Source organism: Myotis myotis, unplaced genomic scaffold (assembly GCF_014108235.1).
Source record: "Myotis myotis isolate mMyoMyo1 unplaced genomic scaffold, mMyoMyo1.p scaffold_m19_p_21, whole genome shotgun sequence".
Classification (NCBI taxonomy): Eukaryota; Metazoa; Chordata; class Mammalia; order Chiroptera; family Vespertilionidae; genus Myotis; species Myotis myotis.
Genome location: NW_023416326.1, coordinates 1,172,428 through 1,194,056, shown reverse-complemented (window position 1 = coordinate 1,194,056; position 21,629 = coordinate 1,172,428). Strand labels below are relative to the sequence as shown.

The window sequence follows — 21,629 nt, the reverse complement described above, 5'->3', positions numbered from 1 at the left end:
GGGTGCCTCCTGTATGCACCCCGACCAGGTCCCGGGCCAGGGAGGAGCCTGCAACCCAGGCATGTGCCCTTGACCGGAATCGAACCCAGGACCCTTTGGTCCGCATGTCGACGATCTATCCACTGAGCCACACCGGCTAGGACCCGGCTAATAATTAGGCAGTGAAACTCGCCACGATACGGTCGGTGGTGACCGTGGGCTGTAGCTCACACCTGATCATATATTTGATGAGATCCGTGCTCGATGGATCCACCCAGTGACTCTGGGCAGCCTGTCAAAGATGATAGATATCCTGTGTACACCCAGCGACCCTCAGACACGGCTGCCACTAATGTGTTCAAGTGGAATGTTGGGCCATGGGACATGTGATTCCGTTGAGTGAGCTCTAAAGCAGATTTAATATGACCAGCTGTCTTTTTAAAAATGTCATGATTGCCTGGCCGGCGTGGCTCAGTGGTGGAGCATCGATCTATGAACCAGGAGGTCAGGGTTCGATTCTGGTCAAGGGCAGATGCCCGGGTTGCGGGCTTGGTCTCCACTGTGGGGCGTGCAGGAGGCAGCCCATCCATGATTATCTGTCATCATGGATGTTTCTATCCCTCTATCCCTCTCCCTTCTCTCTGAAATCAATACAAATATATATTTAAAATAATAAAAGTGTCATTATTAATTCAGGATTAATTAAAACATGGTGATTCAGACTGCATGCTCACAATACGAAGAGTCTTTCCCATGTGGCTTCAGGTTTATATTTTACTAGAAGCCCGGTGCACGAAATTCGTGCACTTGGGGGTGGAGGGGTCCCCCACCCGGCCTGCGCCCTCTTGCAGCCCGGGAACCCTAGGGGAATGTCCAACTGATGGGGGATGTCCATGGGGAGCGGGCCTAAGCCATCAGTCCGACATCCTTAGTGCTGCCACTGAGATGGGAGAGGCTCCCACCACGGCCACTGTGCTCGCCAGCTGTGAGCCTGGCTTCTGGCTGAGTGGCGCTCCCCCTGTGGGAGTGCACTGACCACCACGGGGCAGCTCCTGTGTTGAGTGTCTGCCCCCTGGTGGTCAGTGCGCATCATAGTGACCAGTCGTTCCACTGTTCAGTTAATTTGCATATTAGCCTTTTATTATATAGGATTCTCATTCTTTCCACAGCTCCAGACCTGCCTTCAAATGTTACCTGTGAATCTGTCAATGCAACACATGGAAGGGCTACCTGGAAATCTCCTCAACGTTTTTTTCATAATTATCATCTTTGTTACAATCTCACAAATTCAGGTAATTTGCATAGAATTTAATTCCGTGTCGGGAAAAGGAAATCAGGACTTGGAAAGTGCTAGGAGTGGGTGGAGGGAGTGGACCCCTGGGGCCGTGTTCTAGACCCGCGTCTGCTCACTGTCAAGTAGACCTGGTTATTGGTGACCGGGTGGATTGGCACCTAAAATCCACACAGGAGCTGATATCAGGGGTCCAAGCGTTAGGAGAAAAGGCTGGCTTAGAAATACCGTCCTTCTGAAACCTCACAGCTCATGGCGTTCATGATAGGCCCAGAAGAAAGGCCCTCTTCGCCGTGAACTTCTTAAATAGTGTACGTGCCAAATTTAACCTCTGAAGCCGTGAGGGGTGAACGCTTGAGTTTGTCTAGGACGATGGAATCTGTTCAGTCCAATTGCTGGTCATTGTATGCACTTCTGAACAGCGAGGATGTATTGATTTCTCAGTCCCTCCGTCTGTAGTTGGCTAGAAATCGCTGCGTGTAGACACCAGATGAAATACGTGGTGATCTTGACTTGTAATGACTTAAAACTTTCCATTTTTTTCCCCCTTGAGGTCCCCTAAATTGCTTCAAACTGAATAAAAATAAGGAAGAATATAATTGGGACAATTTGAACGCTTATACAACTTATCAAGTATCAATATACGCCTATGTCATTGGAAAAGTACAACGTAATGGACCTGCTCAGACATGTACATTTGAAACAGAATCAGCAGGTACGTTCTATGTTTTAATGCTTTCTTTTTTCTATGAAAGGCACAGAGCAAAGCATGTGCGTTTTAATACACGGTAGAGCTGTCTTCACGCTTCGTTTGGCAAGGACAATGACCGGCCCATTTCCTTACATCTCGGGGGTATAATCGTTGAAAGCACAATAATTTAAAAACGTTCCCTGGGTTCTCTGTGTTCTTCAGATAGAATCATAAGAATGATAAAACAAAGACAAAAAACACCACGAAGTGTGAGTGAGGGCTTGTCACCGGGACAACGTGTAAGATTTCGGGCCGTAAGGTGCCTCGCCAGCTTAGATTAAATACCCATTGTCTGTGGCTTTCTTTGTCACCCAGAGGAGTAAGCGCCATCGGCACATGGTAGTGTCTCCCTCGCAAAGCATCATCTGGCTGAGCAGTTCCTCAGAAGTATTTTGTCCGCGTCTTATCGTCCATTCGGGGTTTCCTTTCAATGGCCTCTGGCTCTCGCCACCTGTCCGCTGTCTCCATGGTCCCTGGGGCCAGAGCTAGACCCACCCCGAGGGGAACGGTAGCTCCACTGGGCCCTGGCACCCGAGACACGGCGCTCCAGGCGGCATCTGCAGCCCCAGAGGCCCTCCCTGGCGCCGGGCTCGGGAAGGAGGTCTGTCCTGGGCTGGGGTGGCTGTGATGTTCTCAGCGTCCCTGAGCTGGTGGTTGCAAGAGTCCGGGGCCTAGAGCTTCATGTATGTGTCCGGGTCCTGCATTTCTGTGATGTCGCAGGAAACAGAAACCAGTAGCAGCTGCTCCTGAAGGGTCCCGCCTGGTGGGAGCCCCCAGGACAATGGCAGCTCATCCAGGAAGGAGGATGTGGATTGGACGCAGGCCTTCGGTTTCCCAGCATCCTCCCCTCCCCTCCCCTCCCCTCCCCTCCCTCCCTCCCCTCCCCTCCCCTCCCCTCCCCTCCCCTCCCCTCCCCTCCCCTCCCCTCCCCTCCCCTCCCCTCTTCTCTCCTCTCCTTTCTTCTTCTCCACTCTGTCCCTACGGGAAGCCATGAACGCCCAAGGCTTCCAGTACCACCCGTGCGCTCCTGTTCCCCGAATGAAGCGGTGATCTATTTCACACGTGTTGTTACTGTTGTTTTCACGGAAGGGCTGTGGTCACTTTCTCACCCCCACCCCCACACGGACACGTAGAATGGCTTCTGTTGTACACGCGCGTCGAGTGTCAAGTAACGTAGACAGGCATGGACCCCTCGAGGAACCCATCTTTCCTCCTTTCGACAGCGCCCAGCGAGGTCCAGAACATCATGGTGAAGGCCTTGTCCGACAACAGCATGGAGGTAACCTGTGTCCCGCCGGTACAATTCAATGGCCCCGCCAACGGTGACTACAAATTGGATGTCAAAACAGGGGGCACCCTGGTTACAAGTGACTCTAAGAGAAAGTGCAAATTCTACGTGACGGAGCTTCACTACTCAACAGAGTACACCTTTGAGGTGAGACGGCCATTTCTGCTCCCCCTGGAGCTCTGATCCCCGTCGTCACGATGGCTCTGTAGAACTCCCATTACCGAGGCCAGCGCTCACAGGGCCTCGGGAAGCCCTGGGGTCTGACCCCATCACACCCCAAAAGTCTTGAAAGTTTGACCCCAAACTTTTCACCCCTGGTGCTAACAACAGCGGTTTCAAGCCAGAATTTTGTCAGAATATTTTTGAGCTTCAATAGGATATCAATATATTCCCTTTATCTGACTGATCTATTCTAGATCATCATTATGTGCTTTTTATTTTTTTAGTTTAGTTTATACACACACACACACACACACACATATTGATTTCAGAGAGGAATGGAGAGGGAGAGATAGAAACATCAATGATGAGAGAGAATCATTAATTGGCTGCCTCCTACTGGAGATCAAGCCCACAACCCAGGCATGTGCTGTTGACTGGAATCGAACCCGGGACCCTTCAGTCCGCAGGCCGACGCTCTATCCACTGAGCCAAAGCAGCCAGGGAATTGTGTGCTTCTTATGCATAGCTCTTGTTAACACAACATGGACGATATTTCCATCTTAAGTAAAACGCCAAGACATTAGCCTCTTATTAGGGAATCTGACTCTAAATTGTGAATGTGTTGATGTGCTTGCTAGGTTTTATTCCTTCGGTTTCTTTACTCTTGTCAATTATAACTTGCATTATGGCTTAAATGGGCTCAGATTTCTTTATATCTTGTTCACTGTTAAATATATTCTTTTTTAACAATATTTCACAAGATATTGACATAACCTTAAAGTTTCGACTTTAAATTCAAGATAACCAGTATACTCTTAATAAAAACTTAAAAAATTGTCGTATAAGAAATAATGTATATGTTACATTATGATATATACAATTTACATGAGAAAACTATTTTCTCTTTTATCGTGGATATTCAGGTTTACTACCACAATGGGAATCATGGTGGACCACCAAGAAGTGCTTCTAAATCAACATCTTGTAAGTCATCACTTGGCTATTTATTATATTGATATTTTAAAATATATTAAAACTTACCATGCTTAAATAGTTTACATTCATATCATGCCTAACTATGAAACATTTAAATTACATTTTTCATCAACATCGTATTTTAAGTTGCCCCAAAAGATGAGCGTCATATTAAAACACAATCTCTTAAATGCAAATTAAGAAATTCAATGATGAAAGGGTTGTTGATTTCAGAAAATAATTCATAAACGGATTAACCTGCATAGACTATTCAGTGATGATTATATGTCAGATCCTTGTTCCTGTTAGCAACAAAGTGTGTTTGTTTTGTGTATTTTAAACATGTTTTTATTGATTTCAGAGAGGAAGGGAGAGGGAGAGAGAGAGAGAAACATCAATGATGAGAGAGAATCATGGATCGGCTGCCTACTCCACGCCCCACACTGGGGACCGAGTCCACAACCTGGGCACGTGCCCTGACCGGGAATTGAACCGTGACCTCCTGGTTCATAGGTCGATGCTCAACCACTGAGCTGTGTGGGCCGGGCCTTTTTGCCTGTTTTTAAATTGAACTGCCTGTCTTATTATTATTGAATTGTCAGACTTCTTTAATATTCTAGATAAAGTCTTTTGTTGGAAATATGTTTTGCAAATATTCCTAAAATGTCTGTATCGGTTCTGAATAATATCAGCAAAATTCACAACACTGGGCATGTCCTGTGCTTGGTCTCATTCTGAATATGTTGTTGTTGTTGTTATTATTATTATTATTATCATCATTATTATTATTATTGAAAACCTCAAACGAAGTGAGAACGTGATGAAAGTGTCGCACTCTGAAGGTGACGATTCAAAGAATCCGGCGAACTCTGTGCTCTCAGTAACCGCGTGTTCTAATTCGCTTCTAGATAATTCCAAAGCCCTGATCGCATTCCTGGTATTTCTGATCATTGTGACATCCATCGCCCTGATGGTCGTTCTCTATAAAATCTACGACCTGCACAAGAGTAGGTCCAGGTAAGAGTTGATGTCTAAGTGAGAAAAAAAAAAGAAAGAAAGAAATACTAAAATAGTCAGAATGGGGAAGGCGCCCACCGGGGAGGCCAGTTGGGGACCAGGGAAGGGACAAGTGACAAGGCCGCATGACGCCCAGCTCACTGCTGAGCCTGGTCCCATTGGTTTATATCAAATACCAACATTTTCTACGTTCGCTGATGACGGCATGGATCCCGTTCCATGACGACCAATGAAAAGTATATTCATCTCCGTGCCAAGTGGGCCAGAGGGACGTAGGCATGGCCAGGACCAAAGAAAGGTGGGCCCTGGGAAGGCATATGCATGCCCCTGGCCAGGGGCAGCTACATTTTATGAAAAACAAGTGTTTTACACTCAAATAAACCCGTCTCTTCTCTGAGGGGAGCAGGCAGCCCTTCGTTGGTATGTTTTCCTTCCTCATCTTTCCTTTGCCCTCCTCCTCCTTCATCTCCCCCCCCCCTCCCCCCATTCTTCTTCCTTCTCTCCCTGGGCCACTTCCCCGCACCCCTTTCTCTCCCCTTTTTATCTTTTCTGCCTCCATTCCCTCCTTCCTGTGACACATTAATTAAACATGAGTTGCGAGCCAATCGGATGCTACGTTGCAGAATAGAAATGTACCTTTCCTCTTTCCCCAGCAATTTGGATGAAGAACAGGAACTGGTTGTAAGGGGTAAGTTTGCCTTTTTTAACGGATGAATTACGCTCCCCACACATTTGAACCCATTCAGAGAGGAAGGGAGAGGGAGAGAGAGAGAAGCATCAATGAGGAGAGAGAATCATGGACCGGCTGCCTCCTGCACGCCCCACACTGGGGATGGAGCCCGTAACCCAGGCATGTGCCCTTGACCGGGGATCGAACCATGACCTCCTGGTTCCTAGGTGGATGCTCAACCACTGAGCCACGCTGGAATCCATTCATTTTCAATAAGAAAACAACATTTTTTTAATCTAACCCGGACCTCCTCAGTAGAGACGATGACAACGCTTGCATTTACTGACTTAACCAGCAAGGGTTAAAGTCCTAAGATGTAGACGTAAGGATGCGTGTGACCCTCTGAGAGGGAGCCACGCCCCTGGCTGGTCCTGACTCTTCCATCTGCTTCAAGATGACGAGAAGCAGCTGATGAACGTGGAGCCGATCCACGCGGACGTTTTGCTGGAAACGTACAAGAGGAAGATCGCGGACGAAGGGAGGCTCTTCCTGGCCGAATTTCAGGTGAGAAAAGGACGCGTGGCCCAGGCCGCCCCGCTGCCACAGCGGCGGTCGCTGGCGAGGGGGAGACCGCTCTGGTGGAATCTGCCGTGACCGCCGGATCCTGGCCTCTTTCAGAGCATCCCCCGGGTCTTCAGCAAGTTCCCCATCAAGGAGGCTCGGAAGTCCTTCAACCAGAACAAGAACCGCTACGTGGACATCCTGCCCTGTACGTGGGCGCCGAGAGCGGGGTTTCTAGACGGGTGGGCTCCCGGGTTCTTCAGTATTTTTTAAAAAATATATTTTTATTGATTTCAGAGAGGAAGGCAGCGGGAGAGAGAGAGAGAGAGAAGCATCAATGATGAGAGAGAATCATGGATCGGCTGCCTCCTGCACGCTCCCTACTGGGGATGGAGCAGGAACCCTGGGCATGTGCCCTGATGGGAATCCAACCAGGGACCCTTCAGTCCACAGGCCGGTGCTCGATGCGCTGAGCCAAAATGGTTCTTCAGCGTTGACTTGGTTCTTCATCACTGACTCCTGTTTCTGTTCCCCGGGCAGATGACTACAACCGTGTGGAGCTGTCGGAGATCAACGGAGATGCAGGGTCCAACTACATCAACGCCAGCTACATCGATGTGAGTACAACGCCCATGGCCAGGGTTAGGGGACATCTGTCTTCCCCATTCTGTTCTCGGCCCTTTGCCTTCCGTTCCTTCTAGGCCACGGCAACATTTTTGGGTGCAGAGCACAGACACACGCCAGTCATGTCTGTTGTTTGTAAATGCCACCTGACATGGTTAGCCCAGTCCAATGCCTGGATGAGTTATTAAAATCCTCACTGATTGGAAATGCCCAGCGAAATTTACAACCGAGAAACAGTGGCAAAATACCGTCCTTCCCCCGCCCCCCAATTTTGCACATTAAGGAATGACTGGGCATTCAGTTGACAATGTGCCTTTGTTTGTGTCTGTTGCACAGGGTTACAAGGAGCCCAGGAAGTACATCGCTGCACAAGGTAACCCACCGACCATCCCAGATTCTCTGTGAGGCACCGTTTTGGGGCGCGCCAAAGAAGGGGTGTCTTAGGTTGAATGTGTCCCCCTCCTAGGTCCCAGGGAGGAGACCGTGGATGATTTCTGGAGGATGATCTGGGAACAGAAGGCCACGGTCATTGTCATGGTCACTCGATGCGAAGAAGGGAACAGAGTGAGGATCTGATGACTCTGGAGGGGAGAAGGGGTGGGCGGCTGGGAAGAGAGAATGACGGGTCCCATTTCCAAAGGCCACAGTCACCTGCTTGGTGATGAGAGATGGTTCCCTATTTTAATCAGAGGATCACTGGATCGAAACGTTTCATCTACGTATAAAAAAAAAAATCAGATTTGTACGTGTGTACCTAGATGTCCACATGCACCTATATGTAAATAGGAATGCAGTGTCATTGCTTAACTGCTGGACTTAAATGTGATTCCTATTTCCTGTTGTAAGTATTGTTATAAGTTCTATGAGCCCATTTCACAAATCCCTGTAAACACTTGAAACATAACGGAGCTTAGGCCCTGGCCAGTTTGGCTCAGTGGATAGAGCGCCAGCCTGTGGACTGAAGGGTCCCTGGTTCCATTCCAGTCAAGGGCACATGCCCGGGTTTTGGGCTCGATCCCCAGTAGGGCGTGCAGGAGGCAGCCAATCAGTGATTCTCTCTCATCATTGATGTTTCTACCTCTCTTTCCCTCTCCATTCCTCTCTGAAATCAATTTTAAAAAGATATATATATATATGCCTAAGCAACCAACCAACCAAACGACCGGTCACTATGATGCACACTGACCACCAAGGGGCAGACGCTCAATGCAGGAGCCAACCTCCCATGGCCGGCCGGCCCCCATCATGCATGAATTTGTGCACTGGGCCTCTAGTGTATATATAAGAATGTTTCAAAAATCAGGAATGCTTGCGGTTTTGAAAACCAGAATTGTTTGTGATTATTTTAACCTGCAGAACAAGTGTGCAGAGTACTGGCCATCGATGGAGGAGAGCGCCCGGGAGTACGGAGATGTCCTTGTGAAGGTCACGGAGTACAAAACCTGCCCAGATTACATCATCCAGAAGTTCACCATCACCAACGTGAGTTCCTTTCACTACGTCACTTTTGTCTTCGTACTATTCGTCCAAAAATACAATCCTGGAAGATTGAGAATCGACTTATCCCTAAAGCCCACTTGCAAAGCTAGGAAAAAAAAAACCTGTCCTTTTAGTTGATGTTGGGAAGTTTGATTCTTTGAAGATCAATAGGTTTTTAAAAACTGACTTTAGCCCGGCCGGCGTGGCTCAGTGGCTGAGCATCGACCTAGGAACCAGGAGGTCACAGTTCGATTCCCGGTCAGGGCACATACCTGGGTTGCAGGCTCGATCCCCAGTGTGGGGCGTGCAGGAGGCAGCCGATCCATGATTCTCTCTCATCATGGATGCTTCTATCTCTCTCTCCCTCTCCCTTTTTCTCTGAAATCAATAAAATACATTTTTTAAAAAGAAAATAAAAGAAAGACAATGCAACCATGGCCAAAAGAAGCGTGCATAGGGGGAGAGGGGGAGTTAGTGTACGGATCCCCCCTTCCCCTTCCATTTATTTATTTTGCTTTGGAAAAATAAAATCAGCTCAAAGAACATCTTCTCTCCCGACTAGAAAAAAGAGAAGATAGCCGGGCGGGAGGTGACACACATCCAGTTCACCAGCTGGCCAGACCACGGGGTGCCCGAGGACCCTCACCTGCTCCTCAAGCTGCGCAGGAGGGTCAACGCCTTCAGCAACTTCTTCAGCGGCCCCATCCTGGTGCACTGCAGGTGAGGGGCCTCCCGGGGACCCCCCAGGGCTGGGCGGGCATCTACCCTCTGGCCACGGCCACGCCGGGGACCACCTGGGTGCATCCACTCACACTCCTCCCTCTGCTTCACCCCCGTCGCCTTGGCACCCCTTGCCCTGCCGGGACCACGCCTCCCCTGCTGTGTCTCTGTCGCCAGCGCTGGCGTGGGGCGCACGGGCACCTACATCGGCATCGACGCCATGCTGGAGGGCCTGGAGGCGGAGAACAGGGTGGACGTGTACGGTTACGTGGTCAAGCTGCGGAGGCAGAGGTGCCTGATGGTCCAGGTGGAGGTACGGCCTCCCCTTCCCTCTCTGTTCTCTCCTTTGCTGCCTGACCTCCATCTTTGGTGGTGGGATCGGTGATCATTAAAGAGATCCAAATACTGGGCCCGGCCGGCGTGGCTCAGGGGTTGAGCATCAGCCTAGGAGCCAGGAGGTCAAGGTTCAATACCCGGTCAGGGCACATGTCTGAGATGAAATGTGCTCATATCCCAAAGAACCATGAGAACAACTTCTAGAATATTTAAATGTTGGAGATAACGTTTTCTTTTCCGTGCACCGCCCACCTCCCCCCGTGAGCCAAATTAGAGGAAAGTGTAACTATTTCAATGGGATGGATAAGACCGTAGATTCACTCGTGACCTGTGTTTGTCCGTGAAACCGTAGGCACAGTACATCCTGATCCACCAGGCCTTGGTCGAGTACAACCAGTTTGGAGAGACGGAAGTGAGCCTGTCCGAGTTCCACCCCTACCTGTTGAACATGAAGAAGAGGGACCCGCCCAGCGAGCCTTCCCCACTGGAGGCTGAGTTCCAGGTATGGACAGTGATAGCGGTGATGGTGATGATGACAGTGATAACGGTGATGGTGATGACGGTGATGGTGATGATGACAGTGATAGCGGTGATGGTGATGATGACAGTGATAACGGTGATGGTGATGATGGTGATGGTGATGATGACAGTGATAACGGTGATGGTGATGATGGTGATGGTGATGATGACAGTGATAACGGTGATGATGATGATAACAGTGATAACGGTAATGGTGATGATGATGGTGATGATGATGATGACAGTGATAACAGTGATGGTGATGATGATGATGACAGTGATAATGGTGGTGATGATGATGATGATGATGCGTACAGATGACCTCCATGGGGTGCTGCTTCCCGTGCTGTGGGAACCACCCAGCACCTGGGTAGACTCGCTCAAACGTAGAAATCTGATTCTACAGCCAGCGCTGTCCACCATTCCTCACTCAGCTGGTCTACAGCGAAGGCTAAAAGTAACAATAGAGCCTTAGCTTCTGTGGCTCAGTGGATAGAGCATCGGCCTGTGGACTGAAGGGTCCCGGGTTCGATTCCAGTCAAGGGCACATGCCCGGGTTGTGGGCTCGATCCCCCAGTAGGGGGCGTGCAGGAGGCAGCCGATCCATGATTCTCTCTCATCATGGATGTTTCCCTCTCTCTCTGCCTCTCCCTTCCTCTCTAGAATCAATAAAAAAATATATATTTTTAAAAAGTAACAGTGAGAAGCACAACTTTGGCTGCCAAGGCCATGAGCATCTCGCCTTGAAACAGGCGTCGGGCTCTGGTTCGTGGTGCCCCCGGGACCGAGGCCGCGGCGCCCACCGCTTCTGTTTGGTTCCCCACAGAGACTCCCGTCATACAGGAGCTGGAGGACACAGCACGCTGGGAACCGGGAGGAGAACAAAAGCAAAAACAGGGCGTCCTCCGTCATCCCGTGTAGGTGGCTCATGTCGTTGTCTTCTTTGTGTCAGAGACTCGTAAGCTCTTTGGGATTTGATTCGTGGATGACACACGCGCACGCACACAAACGCGCACACATGCACACATGCACACACACATACACACGCACACACATGTGCACACACACGCACACATGTGCACATGCGCTCACACAAGCACACACTCACACATGTGACCTTAAAGCAAGTCTTGAACACGGGGTTGGCAGTAGACTCTGGTCAACAGGATACTTAAAGCGAAGGTCTAGCAATGACTCTGAACCCCAGACGTTCGTGATGGACTTTGGGGGGTCAACTGTGCCCGCTGGTTTCTTCCCACCGATTGTCTCAGAAGTGGGGTGTCGGGGAGGTGTCACCTCTCACGCTCGAGGGGAACGGGGGCCACATTCTCCACCAGGTCTGTCTCACCTTCCGTTCATCTCCGCTATTTCCCCGAGGGTAACTGGCCAAGAGCGAGGATGACTTGCTTTTTCTCCCTCCTTATCGCTGGGGGTGGGTAGCGCCCTGCCAACTGCCAATCCTTCAGTTTCGCAGATCAAACTACGCACAGTTTTCAAGACTTGAATTCCGCCCTGCAAGCGTAGTGCTAGAACCACATCTGGGAGGGCTATAATTTTATTCAGTTGAATATACTAAAATAATAAGCCAAGGAACGTGTATACGACCAAATACGTCGGATCAGTGCAGGGTTGGCCTAGTTCATTTCTGGAAAATTCTTTATGAATGCCGTGGAAAATATGAAATGGACGGGGATGTCGGTCATCAGATCATTTGACCGGGTTATTAAATGGTTTAAAATTGGGAAACTGAGGAGTTAGAACTAAATTTTTTTTATTAAATAGTAATTTATTGGAGATACTGATTCCATTGACATGTTAATTATTTGTTAATAGAATACAGTGGAAAAAAATAGGTTTTTCCCTAAGCCATGTGTTTTATTATCGTATTTTTGTATTTTTTAATGTATATCAAGCGGAATGCTAGTGTTCCATGGTAAACTCAGGTGTAGGTGTTAAGACTGAGTGATCACGTGGGAAGTTATGACCTCTGTGTGTGGTTTAACCTTGAACTATGTCCCAGGTATGTTGCCTGGAACCTGTTTGGGGCCTTCGCTTTCTAGGATTTCTGTTTTGTGATATGCTGATCGATAAGAACCGAGTTTTATGTCAGATCTCAATCCATGTCGATCAACACATTTACATCAGGCGGCCTGTCGCTTCTCAATTGCTTTCCGATTCCACGTGGCCACCAAGCAGAGAGGCGACAGTTTAAAGGGAGGCTTGCCCCTAATTTCTCGTGCGCAGATGACTTCAACAGAGTGCAGCTCAGGCACGAGCTGGACGTGAGCAAGGAGAGCGAGCACGAGTCGGACGAGTCCTCGGACGATGACAGCGACACCGAGGACGCGGGCAGATACATCAACGCCTCGTTCGTAATGGTAGGTGCCCCCGTCTCCAGAGCCCAGAATCTGGCCCTTTAAACATTCAATCGACGTTATTATGGCCATTCTCAAGTGATTTTATTTATTTATGTTTTAAATAGATTTTTATTCATTTCAGAGAGGAAAGGAAAGGGAGAGAAAGATGGAAAAATCAATAATAGAATATTGGTCGGCTGCCTCCTGCACGCCCCACACTGGGGGTGGAGCCCGCAACCCGGGCCTGTGCCCTTGACCAGAATCGAACCGTGACCTCCTGGTTCATAGGTTGACGCTCAAGCACTGAGCCACGCTGGCAGGGCCTTAAGGGATTTTATAAAAGAATGATGAGCTTAGCCACAACAACGATGTTGATTGGCACGAAACTTTCCATTTTTAATACTATATTTTTAACTTATTGAAAGGCCTAAAGATATTGAAACCTTGCAAGTTGTCTTACTACATAAGACAATGCTATTATTACTTGCCGTTTACGACAAACACAACTCTAATGGTATTCATTTGCAAAATAAAATGCGAGCAAGTGCAAGGGTTTGAAAATGGTTGTATTTACTCGGATTCCCACGTTGTAAGCCAATCCAAATCCGCATATTGGCACCGTTAAACACTTTTCACCAGATCCTCCGAATTATTGGGTGCGTCCGTGTCACATGCCTTTTCAATAAACTGAAAATTCGAACAAGAAACCTTTAGTTATTCAGTAAAAGCTTTTGGAATATCTACCAAGTCGGACTTCCTTCCTTCCCAAATTTCCCTAAGGCCCGTGGGTAGACTGTTAACTTAATGGCGAGCCGCCTGAAGACTGTGTAGACACCAATACAGTAGAGACATAACGAAGACCCTGTGAAACGCTTAAGAGATTTCCTTTTACAATCGCATTAACCTTTTTAGAGAAAAAAAACACAAGGCATTTTGGGGAGGATAGCTGGTTAGTTTTGTGAGGGGTGTTCCGAACCTGACTGTCCATGCTCAGCTCAGTAACGCCTTTGGCTAATAGGTCTTTTGCGTATAGATACCACGTTATTTCATGGGCCCGAGTCTCACTATTTTTACGTAGCAGCACTGATATACATAGCAAGCGGCTGTGTTTCCAAAGGGTTGTTTTCAGAACCCACGGCTCTTGTCAGTTAGTAATGGAGCCCCCACTTTTTTTTTTTTTTTAGAGTTACTGGAAACCTGAAGTGATGATTGCGGCTCAAGGGCCCCTGAAGGACACCATCGGGGACTTCTGGCAGATGGTCTTCCAGAGGAAAGTCAAAGTCATCGTCATGCTGACAGAACTGAAGAACGGAGAACAGGTTTGCACGCTTATCTTTCACTAGAGGCCCGGTGCACGAATTCATGCACGGGTGGGGACCAATCAGGAGGGCTGGCCGGGGGTGGGGTGGGGTAGGGGGCGCACATATGAGGTTGGCCGGCAGCCCCGCCCCTGATAGGGGGGTGGGGGGCCAATCGGGGGCAGAGCTGGCCAGGGGGCGGGGCCTCAGGCAGTTGGCCAGCCAGCCCTGCACCCTGGTCGAACTCCCGGTCGAGGGGACAATTTACATATTACCCTTTTATTATATAGGATATGATTTTATTTTTTTAAATACGTTTTTATTTATTTTAAAGAGAGAGAAGAAGGGAGAAAGAGAGAGAAACATCAATGATCAGAATCACTGGTACACCCCACACTGGGGATCAAGCCCGAAACCCCGGCCTGTGCCCTGACCGGGAATTGAACCATGACCTCCTGGTTCATAGGTCAATGCTCAACCACTGAGCCACGCCGGTCAGGCTGTGGGATTTTTAAAAAGAGATATATGTTTACATTTGCAGCAACCTCTTCCTTCGTCTAAATTGTTTCAGCTGGTCAGTGGCCCGGGCGTGCAGGCAGAGCTGCCCATTGTGTCCATCACTGGGGGAAGGTAGTTGGTGGAGAACCATCTGTAGAGAGGACCCACCTCTTCAGTCCGACCCTGTAGATAGATGTCCAGTCAGCGTCTGTTGAGCTGCCAAGGGAGCTGCTCATCAGATGCAGAGACGAAGCTCCAAAGACGTGGAGTGTCTCCTCCGGGGGCCCCGGGAGGGGCAGGGAGACCTGCCTTATGGCAAGGTCATGACCCACAGCAGCTCAGGCCACACATTGGGAAGAGCCGATGACAAGTGCGTGGACGGGAGGAAGGAAGGTCTGACAGCGGAGACGGCAGGGCTGTGCCGTGGTGTCCTGGTTCCCCCGGGTTTTCCCAGGTGCCAGTGGCCCACGCAGGGAAAAACCACGCCTGGGTTGAATGGGTGCCCACCATCCTTAACACAGGTGTTAGAGTTTTACGAGTTTTCGGCCTTCAGGGTCAGAACGCAATTAGTCCTTTCCATTGAATGGAACAGGGGGGAGGGAACGAGAGGAGAGAGAGGGAGACGGAGGGAGACGGAGGGAGACAGAGGACGCTGGAGTAGACGTTGTTGCAGAACCATGTTCTTTCTCACCCAGGAGGCCTGCGCTCAGTACTGGGGAGAAGGAAAGCAAACATTCGGAGACGTAGAAGTTCACGCGAAAGACACCACTGCGTCTTCAGCCTACACCCTCCGTGTGTTCGAGCTGAGACATTCCAAGGTAGATGAACTATTCGTGGGGTGCATGCCTTTTTTAAAAAATGTCTTTATTCATTTGAGAGAGATGAAAGGAGAGGGAGAGAGAGAGAGAGAAGTATCAGTGATGAGAGAGAATCGTGGATCGGCGGCCTCCTGCACGCCCCACACTGGGGTTAGAGTCCACATCCCGGGCCTGTGCCCTGACCAGGAATCCAACCGTGACCTCCTGGTTCATGGGTTGATGCTCAGCCTCTGAGCCACGCCGGCCGGGGTGTAAATCTTTGATGTAAACAACCTGGTGTCCAAATGGACACCAATGACTCCATGAGGGCAGAGCGCCCGTCAAGGTCCCGAGTTCAGAACGAAAGGTTGACACGGTGTCCGGAGAGGACATGGTGTGGAGGGCGTGACTGTGCAATTACTCCAGGGGCTGCCCCCCACCCCGCCCTCGAGCTCACGTGCCCCCCGCTTCCGGTTTTAGAGGAAAGAACCCCGCACCGTGTACCAGTATCAGTACAGCAGCTGGGGCGCAGACGAGCTCCCCTCGGCGCCCAAAGAATTAGTCTCCATGATCCGGGACCTCAAGCAACACCTGCCCAGGAGGAAGTCCGCGGACGGGAGTAAGCACCACAAGAACGTGCCGGTCCTGGTGCACTGCAGGTGGGTGGTCCTGGTTCATGCAGGTGGGTGGTCCTGGTGCACTGCAGGTGGGTGGTCCTGGTTCATGCAGGTGGGAGGTCCTGGTGCACTGCAGGTGGGTGGTCCTGGTTCATGCAGGTGGGTGGTCCTGGTGCACTGCAGGTGGGTGGTCCTGGTGCACTGCAGGTGGGTGGTCCTGGTGCACTGCAGGTGGGTGGTCCTGGTTCATGCAGGTGGGTGGTCCTAGTTCATGCAGGTGGGTGGTCCTGGTTCATGCAGGTGGGTGGTCCTGGTGCACTGCAGGTGGGTGTTCCTGGTTCATGCAGGTGGGTGGTCCTGGCTCATGCAGGTGGGTGGTCCTGGTTCATGCAGGTGGGTGGTCCTGGTGCACTGCAGGTGGGTGGTCCTGGTTCATGCAGGTGGGTGGTCTTGGTTCATGCAGGTGGGAGGTCCTGGTTCATGCAGGTGGGTGGTCCTGGTGCACTGCAGGTGGGTGGTCCTGGTTCATGCAGGTGGGAGGTCCTGGTTCATGCAGGTGGGTGGTCCTGGTGCACTGCAGGTGGGTGGTCCTGGTTCATGCAGGTGGGTGGTCCTGGTTCATGCAGGTGGGTGGTCCTGGCTCATGCAGGTGGGTGGTCCTGGTTCATGCAGGTGGGTGATCCTGGTGCACTGCAGGTGGGTGGTCCTGGTTCATGCAGGTGGGTGGTCCTGGTTCATGCAGGTGGGTGGTCCTGGTGCATACAGGTGGGCCCATCTGTGACAGATGCCTCATCTCCACCTTAAAGAGCGCTATCGGTCGAAGGAGGCCTACGGTCAAATGTTTGCATAAAAATGTTACAATAAGGGAGACGTGGAAATCCACTGAAATGCATTAAGAATTCCTCAGAAAGCCTCACCGTGACGATTAGAATCGCATATTCTAGAATTGAGCCGTTCTCAGCATTTCTTCGGGTTTGCAGAGGTGAAATTTATGGGGGATGCTCTTTTTAATGTTTATTCTGTCATCAGTTTTTCCCATAAAAGGTAGTGTTATTTTTTTAAATTCTTTCTCCTTCCTGTAGAGATGGGTCGCAACAAACAGGACTGTTCTGTGCTCTGTTTAACCTCCTGGAAAGCGCCGAGACAGAAGACGTGATCGACGTTTTCCAAGTAGTGAAATCTCTGCGCAAGGCCAGGCCAGGAATGGTCCCTACATTTGTAAGTACCTCGCTCACCTTGGCTTTTGACGTGTTTTGCACTTTTTATGTTCACCGTGTCTTCCCCTAGCCTCTTCTCCTCCCCTTTTTCTTCTTATTCACTTTGCTATTCCTCTATTTCATCTTCCATTTTTACATGATAGTTCACAGTGAATTATTGGCAATATAACAAGACTAGAGGCCCGGTGAGCAAGATTCGTGCACGGGTATGGGCCCTAGGCCTGGCCAGAGATCAGGGCCAATCTCAGGTTCCCCGCATCCGGCCTCCCCGCCTCCTCCTTCCCTCACTGCCTGTGCTCTGCCACCGCTGCTGGTTGTACGCCATGTTCTGCGCCGCCCCCTGATGGTCAGTGCACATCATAGCAAGCAATCAAACCCCAGTCTCCCGGTTAAACTCCGGAGGGGATAATTTGCATATTAGCCTTTTATTATATGAGATACCTGAGTAGAATTTGCCAGCAATTTGTGGTGGCTCTGCAGAAAGGATATCTCTTGGAAGGGAGAGGGAGAGAGAGAGAAACATCCAGGATGAGAGAGAATCATCCATTGGCCGCCTCCTGCACGCCCCACACTGGGGATCGAGCCCACAACCTGGGCCTGTGCCCTGACCGGGAACCGAACCTGGGACCTCCTGGTTCCTAGGTCGACCCTCAACCACTGAGCCACGCCGGCCGGGCTAGGAGCATTCTTTACCGAATTTCTTTCCTTTTCCCTTGACCAGGAGCAGTACCAGTTCCTGTATGACGTCATCGCCAGCACCTACCCGGCCCAGAACGGACAAGTAAAGAAGAACCCCAACCGAGAAGACAAAATCCAATTCAGTAACGAAGTGGACAGACCCAAACCGGAGGCTAATTGCGTGAGTCCGGTCAGCGCCCAAGAGAAGGTCCAGGCAGAAGGCAGAGAGCAGGACGACCCCAAGCCCAGCAACAGCCCCGCGGGGACAGACCACGCGGCCAACGGCCCCGAGAGCCCAGCGCTGACCCAGAGCGCGTAGGAGGGGCGCGGACCCGGCGGCGCCAAACCTCACTTCCGAGGCGATTTCTATTTTTCTACAAGTATGAGGACAAAGCAGGTGTCCAGTGGATTCGTGGGGAGGGTGGGGGGGGTGCCTTGGACCAGTGTTGGTGGGGAGCTTCTGTTGTGCTACCGCAGGCAATATTTAAGGCAGTTTTGTACAGTCTCCTGCTTATTTTAAAGTTCTGTCTTTCAGCAAAAATAACTTCATGGTTCTTGGCGTGTGTGCTTGTGGGTATGTGGGGTGTTTCTTGAGGCAGAGAGAGAGGTAAGGGGATTTCAAGTGCATCTACGGGCTGGTGGGAAACCTGGATGTATGTCTGTGTTTTTTTTTAAAGAAACAAACAATATTTTTACCCAAAGTATTAGCTTAGAGCATCTATTTTCTTACATCCTAGAATGTGTGCGGGCTGCAAGAAGAACATGTGTGTTCCTACAATGACCTGAAGGTGTCCTCGCTGTTCTATCCACATAGATCTTAACAGTTTGCTGTTTCTCTTCCAGGAATAGGCATAAAAGTAAAAAAGTGTGTTTATCTCCCACAGAAAAGTTAACGCGATTGACATCCGGAAACCTTACATCCCATATGTTAGCAGTTTAGCAGTCAGCGCGGTCTCTTTGGCCGGCTCATCTCAGCCAATTTAAGAATTTCCAGCAAAACCTTCCTTCCTATCTTCACAGGGTTGTTTGCATTTTGGCAAGAGGGCGTGTTCTCTGTCTAAGGTGGGACTTCCATCGCTCGTTTCTTTCCACCCCCCCGATGATACGTGTGTTGGAATGGAGCTTAAAAAAAATATATAAACATCTTTACACAGATGCAGGGTATCTTCAACCCATAGGCTACTAGAAATGGAAATCGTGCGAATGTACTCGTGCTAACTCTTTACAGGTGAAACCTCCCATGGCCGTATCTGTGGACTGAAACTTTGATACGAGCAATAATACTGTGGCCCGGGCGCAGTTCCCGTGTTAAAGGGTGTCTGGATTTCTCAAAGGCTGGCGCTGTGGTCAGGCAGCGGTATCAGACATAATAAAATGGAAACCCGGTCTTTTCCTGTCCTTCACATAGTGCTCCACGTTCATGAATGAATTATATAAACATATCCATAAAACATAGGTGATGCTGTTAACATTTATAGCTCCATGTGCCCGGTGGAAAGGTTTGTGGTGGTGTTTCTTTTTAAGATCTATAGTTTAATCATTACGTAGGTCCTAGGAAAAAAAATGTCAGCTGTAATGATATGTTTCAAAAAAAATAATAATAATAAAGAAAACTCCTTTGGCTAAATCCCGCCCTGTGTTTGGGTTGGCTTGGTTCTCTGTATCTTCTCTCTCCTAACTGAGTTCATTATTTTTATTTAAAAAAAAACATTTCCACGAACGTGTAGTGGACATACAGTATTCTAGCGGCCTGTCTCTTCCCTTTGCCGTACATTCTTCTCAAGTTCCCCTTTCTAATTTTTTTCTTTTATCAGACCCACAACGTTCGCAATGGATCCTGACGTGATTGTCTAGGCCCGTGGTCGGCAGACTGCGGCTCGCGAGCCACATGCGGCTCTTTGGCCCCTTGAGTGTGGCTCTTCCTAAGCCTTAGGAGGACCCTAATGAAGTTCATAACAGTGTACCTACCTATGTAGTTTAAGTTTAAAAAATTTGGCTCTCGAAAGAAATGTCAATCGTTGTGCTGTTGATATTTGGCTCTGTGGACGAATGAGTTTGCCGACCACTGGTCTCGGTCAGTGGTCGGCAAACTGGCCCCTTGAGTGCGGCTCTTCCACAAAATACCACATGCCGACCACTGGTCTAGGCAGGTGTTACTAGATAGATTTTGGAGTGGAGCAACAGTGCCTGCTTTATGTCCATTTTATGTTACGTTTGATTTATTTTAACGCAGGAGCAAGCTGGGGAAAATTTCTTTTTTTCTTCTGCGTAAGAGACGCTGCGTTCAAGGGCAGGAGGCCCATGAACTCTGTGCAAATATATATGAATCCGAATCGGCCAGGATCAACCAGGGCGGCCCCCCCCCCTGCACGCGATCGTGGGACTATCTATGTCTTTGACTTTTATCTTAAAAAAGAAAATGACACGGGAATCACACACCCTTTTAAAGCTTGTTTTACTTTTGGTACCAGAATTCATTGGGACTAAAAGATAGAAAATTCTCAAAGTTCTTAAAATTCAGCCCCCAAGCCATTCCTTTTTTCTCATATAATGCACGATAAGAAATGGCTTAGTTTTTTTTTACAAATATTTATTTTTACAAAAAACATCATTTACAAATAAATATTTGCAGAAAAGAGGTATACGTTCTAATATTTCCTTGCAGATAAAATGTGTGATGTGACTAGCTGAATGTCTGCAATGATCATTTTATTTTATTTTTTATATTTTTTTATTGATTTCAGAGAGGAAGGGAGAGGGAGAGACTCACCTGTCCAGGGCTGTTGCCCGCAATAGAACGAGATCCTAATGCCCAGGGCTGTTGGCCCCCGTAGAATGATCCTCCTGCCCAAGGCTTTGCCTGGATTAGAATGAAACCCTCCTGCCCAGTTCTGTTGGCCCCAATAGAACCAGACCCTCCAGCCCAGGGTCATTGGCCCCAACAGAGTGAGACTCACCTGCCCAGGGCTGTTGCCACCAATAGAATGAGAGCCTCATGCCCAGGACTGTTGCCCGCAATAGGAGATTGTAATGCTCAGGGCTGTTGGCCCCAATAGAGTGAGACTCGCCTGCCCCCTGCTGTTGCCCGCAATAGGAGCTTGTAATGCCCAGGTCTGTTGGCCCCAATAGAATGAGACTCACCTGCCCCCTGCTGTTGCCCGCAATAGGAGCTTGTAATGCCCAGGTCTGTTGGCCCCAATAGAATGAGATTCGCCTGCCCCCTGCTGTTGCCCGCAACAGGAGCTTGTAATGCCCAGGGCTGTTGGCCCCAATAGAATGAGACTCTCCTGCCCCCTGCTGTTGCCCGCAATAGGAGCTTGTAATGCCCAGGGCTGTTGGCCCCAATAGAATGAGACTCACCCGCCCCCTGCTGTTGCCCGCAATAGGAGCTTGTAATGCCCAGGGCTGTTGGCCCCAATAGAATGAGACTCACTGCCCCCTGCTGTTGCCCGCAACAGGAGCTTGTAATGCCCAGGGCTGTTGGCCCCAATAGAATGAGACTCGCCTGCCCCCTGCTGTTGCCCGCAATAGGAGCTTGTAATGCCCAGGTCTGTTGGCCCCAATAGAATGAGACTCTCCTGCCCCCTGCTGTTGCCCGCAATAGGAGCTTGTAATGCCCAGGTCTGTTGGCCCCAATAGAATGAGATTCGCCTGCCCCCTGCTGTTGCCCGCAACAGGAGCTTGTAATGCCCAGGGCTGTTGGCCCCAATAGAATGAGACTCACCTGCCCCCTGCTGTTGCCCGCAATAGGAGCTTGTAATGCCCAGGGCTGTTGGCCCCAATAGAATGAGACTC

The 21,629-nt window shown here is 49.7% G+C and overlaps 1 protein-coding gene across 5 annotated transcripts in view; it reads left to right on the top strand.

Moving 5' to 3' along the window:
* Window positions 1-19,461, top strand: part of PTPRC (protein tyrosine phosphatase receptor type C) — a 77,230-nt gene extending 57,769 nt beyond the window's left edge. For all 5 annotated transcript variants that reach the window (XM_036354690.1, XM_036354692.1, XM_036354691.1 and 2 more), the window contains 22 exons: window positions 1,149-1,271; window positions 1,824-1,985; window positions 3,245-3,456; window positions 4,395-4,455; window positions 5,355-5,463; window positions 6,117-6,151; window positions 6,588-6,697; window positions 6,812-6,902; window positions 7,235-7,311; window positions 7,655-7,691; window positions 7,785-7,882; window positions 8,675-8,800; window positions 9,360-9,517; window positions 9,695-9,830; window positions 10,206-10,355; window positions 11,199-11,289; window positions 12,617-12,750; window positions 13,914-14,048; window positions 15,221-15,343; window positions 15,803-15,981; window positions 17,022-17,157; window positions 17,878-19,461. In XM_036354690.1, coding sequence (XP_036210583.1) covers window positions 1,149-1,271; window positions 1,824-1,985; window positions 3,245-3,456; window positions 4,395-4,455; window positions 5,355-5,463; window positions 6,117-6,151; window positions 6,588-6,697; window positions 6,812-6,902; window positions 7,235-7,311; window positions 7,655-7,691; window positions 7,785-7,882; window positions 8,675-8,800; window positions 9,360-9,517; window positions 9,695-9,830; window positions 10,206-10,355; window positions 11,199-11,289; window positions 12,617-12,750; window positions 13,914-14,048; window positions 15,221-15,343; window positions 15,803-15,981; window positions 17,022-17,157; window positions 17,878-18,153 — 2,759 coding nt within the window. In that variant the 3' untranslated portion in view covers window positions 18,154-19,461. The remainder of the gene's footprint in view (window positions 1-1,148; window positions 1,272-1,823; window positions 1,986-3,244; window positions 3,457-4,394; window positions 4,456-5,354; window positions 5,464-6,116; window positions 6,152-6,587; window positions 6,698-6,811; window positions 6,903-7,234; window positions 7,312-7,654; window positions 7,692-7,784; window positions 7,883-8,674; window positions 8,801-9,359; window positions 9,518-9,694; window positions 9,831-10,205; window positions 10,356-11,198; window positions 11,290-12,616; window positions 12,751-13,913; window positions 14,049-15,220; window positions 15,344-15,802; window positions 15,982-17,021; window positions 17,158-17,877) is intronic.
* The last annotated feature ends 2,168 nt before the right edge of the window (window positions 19,462-21,629 follow it).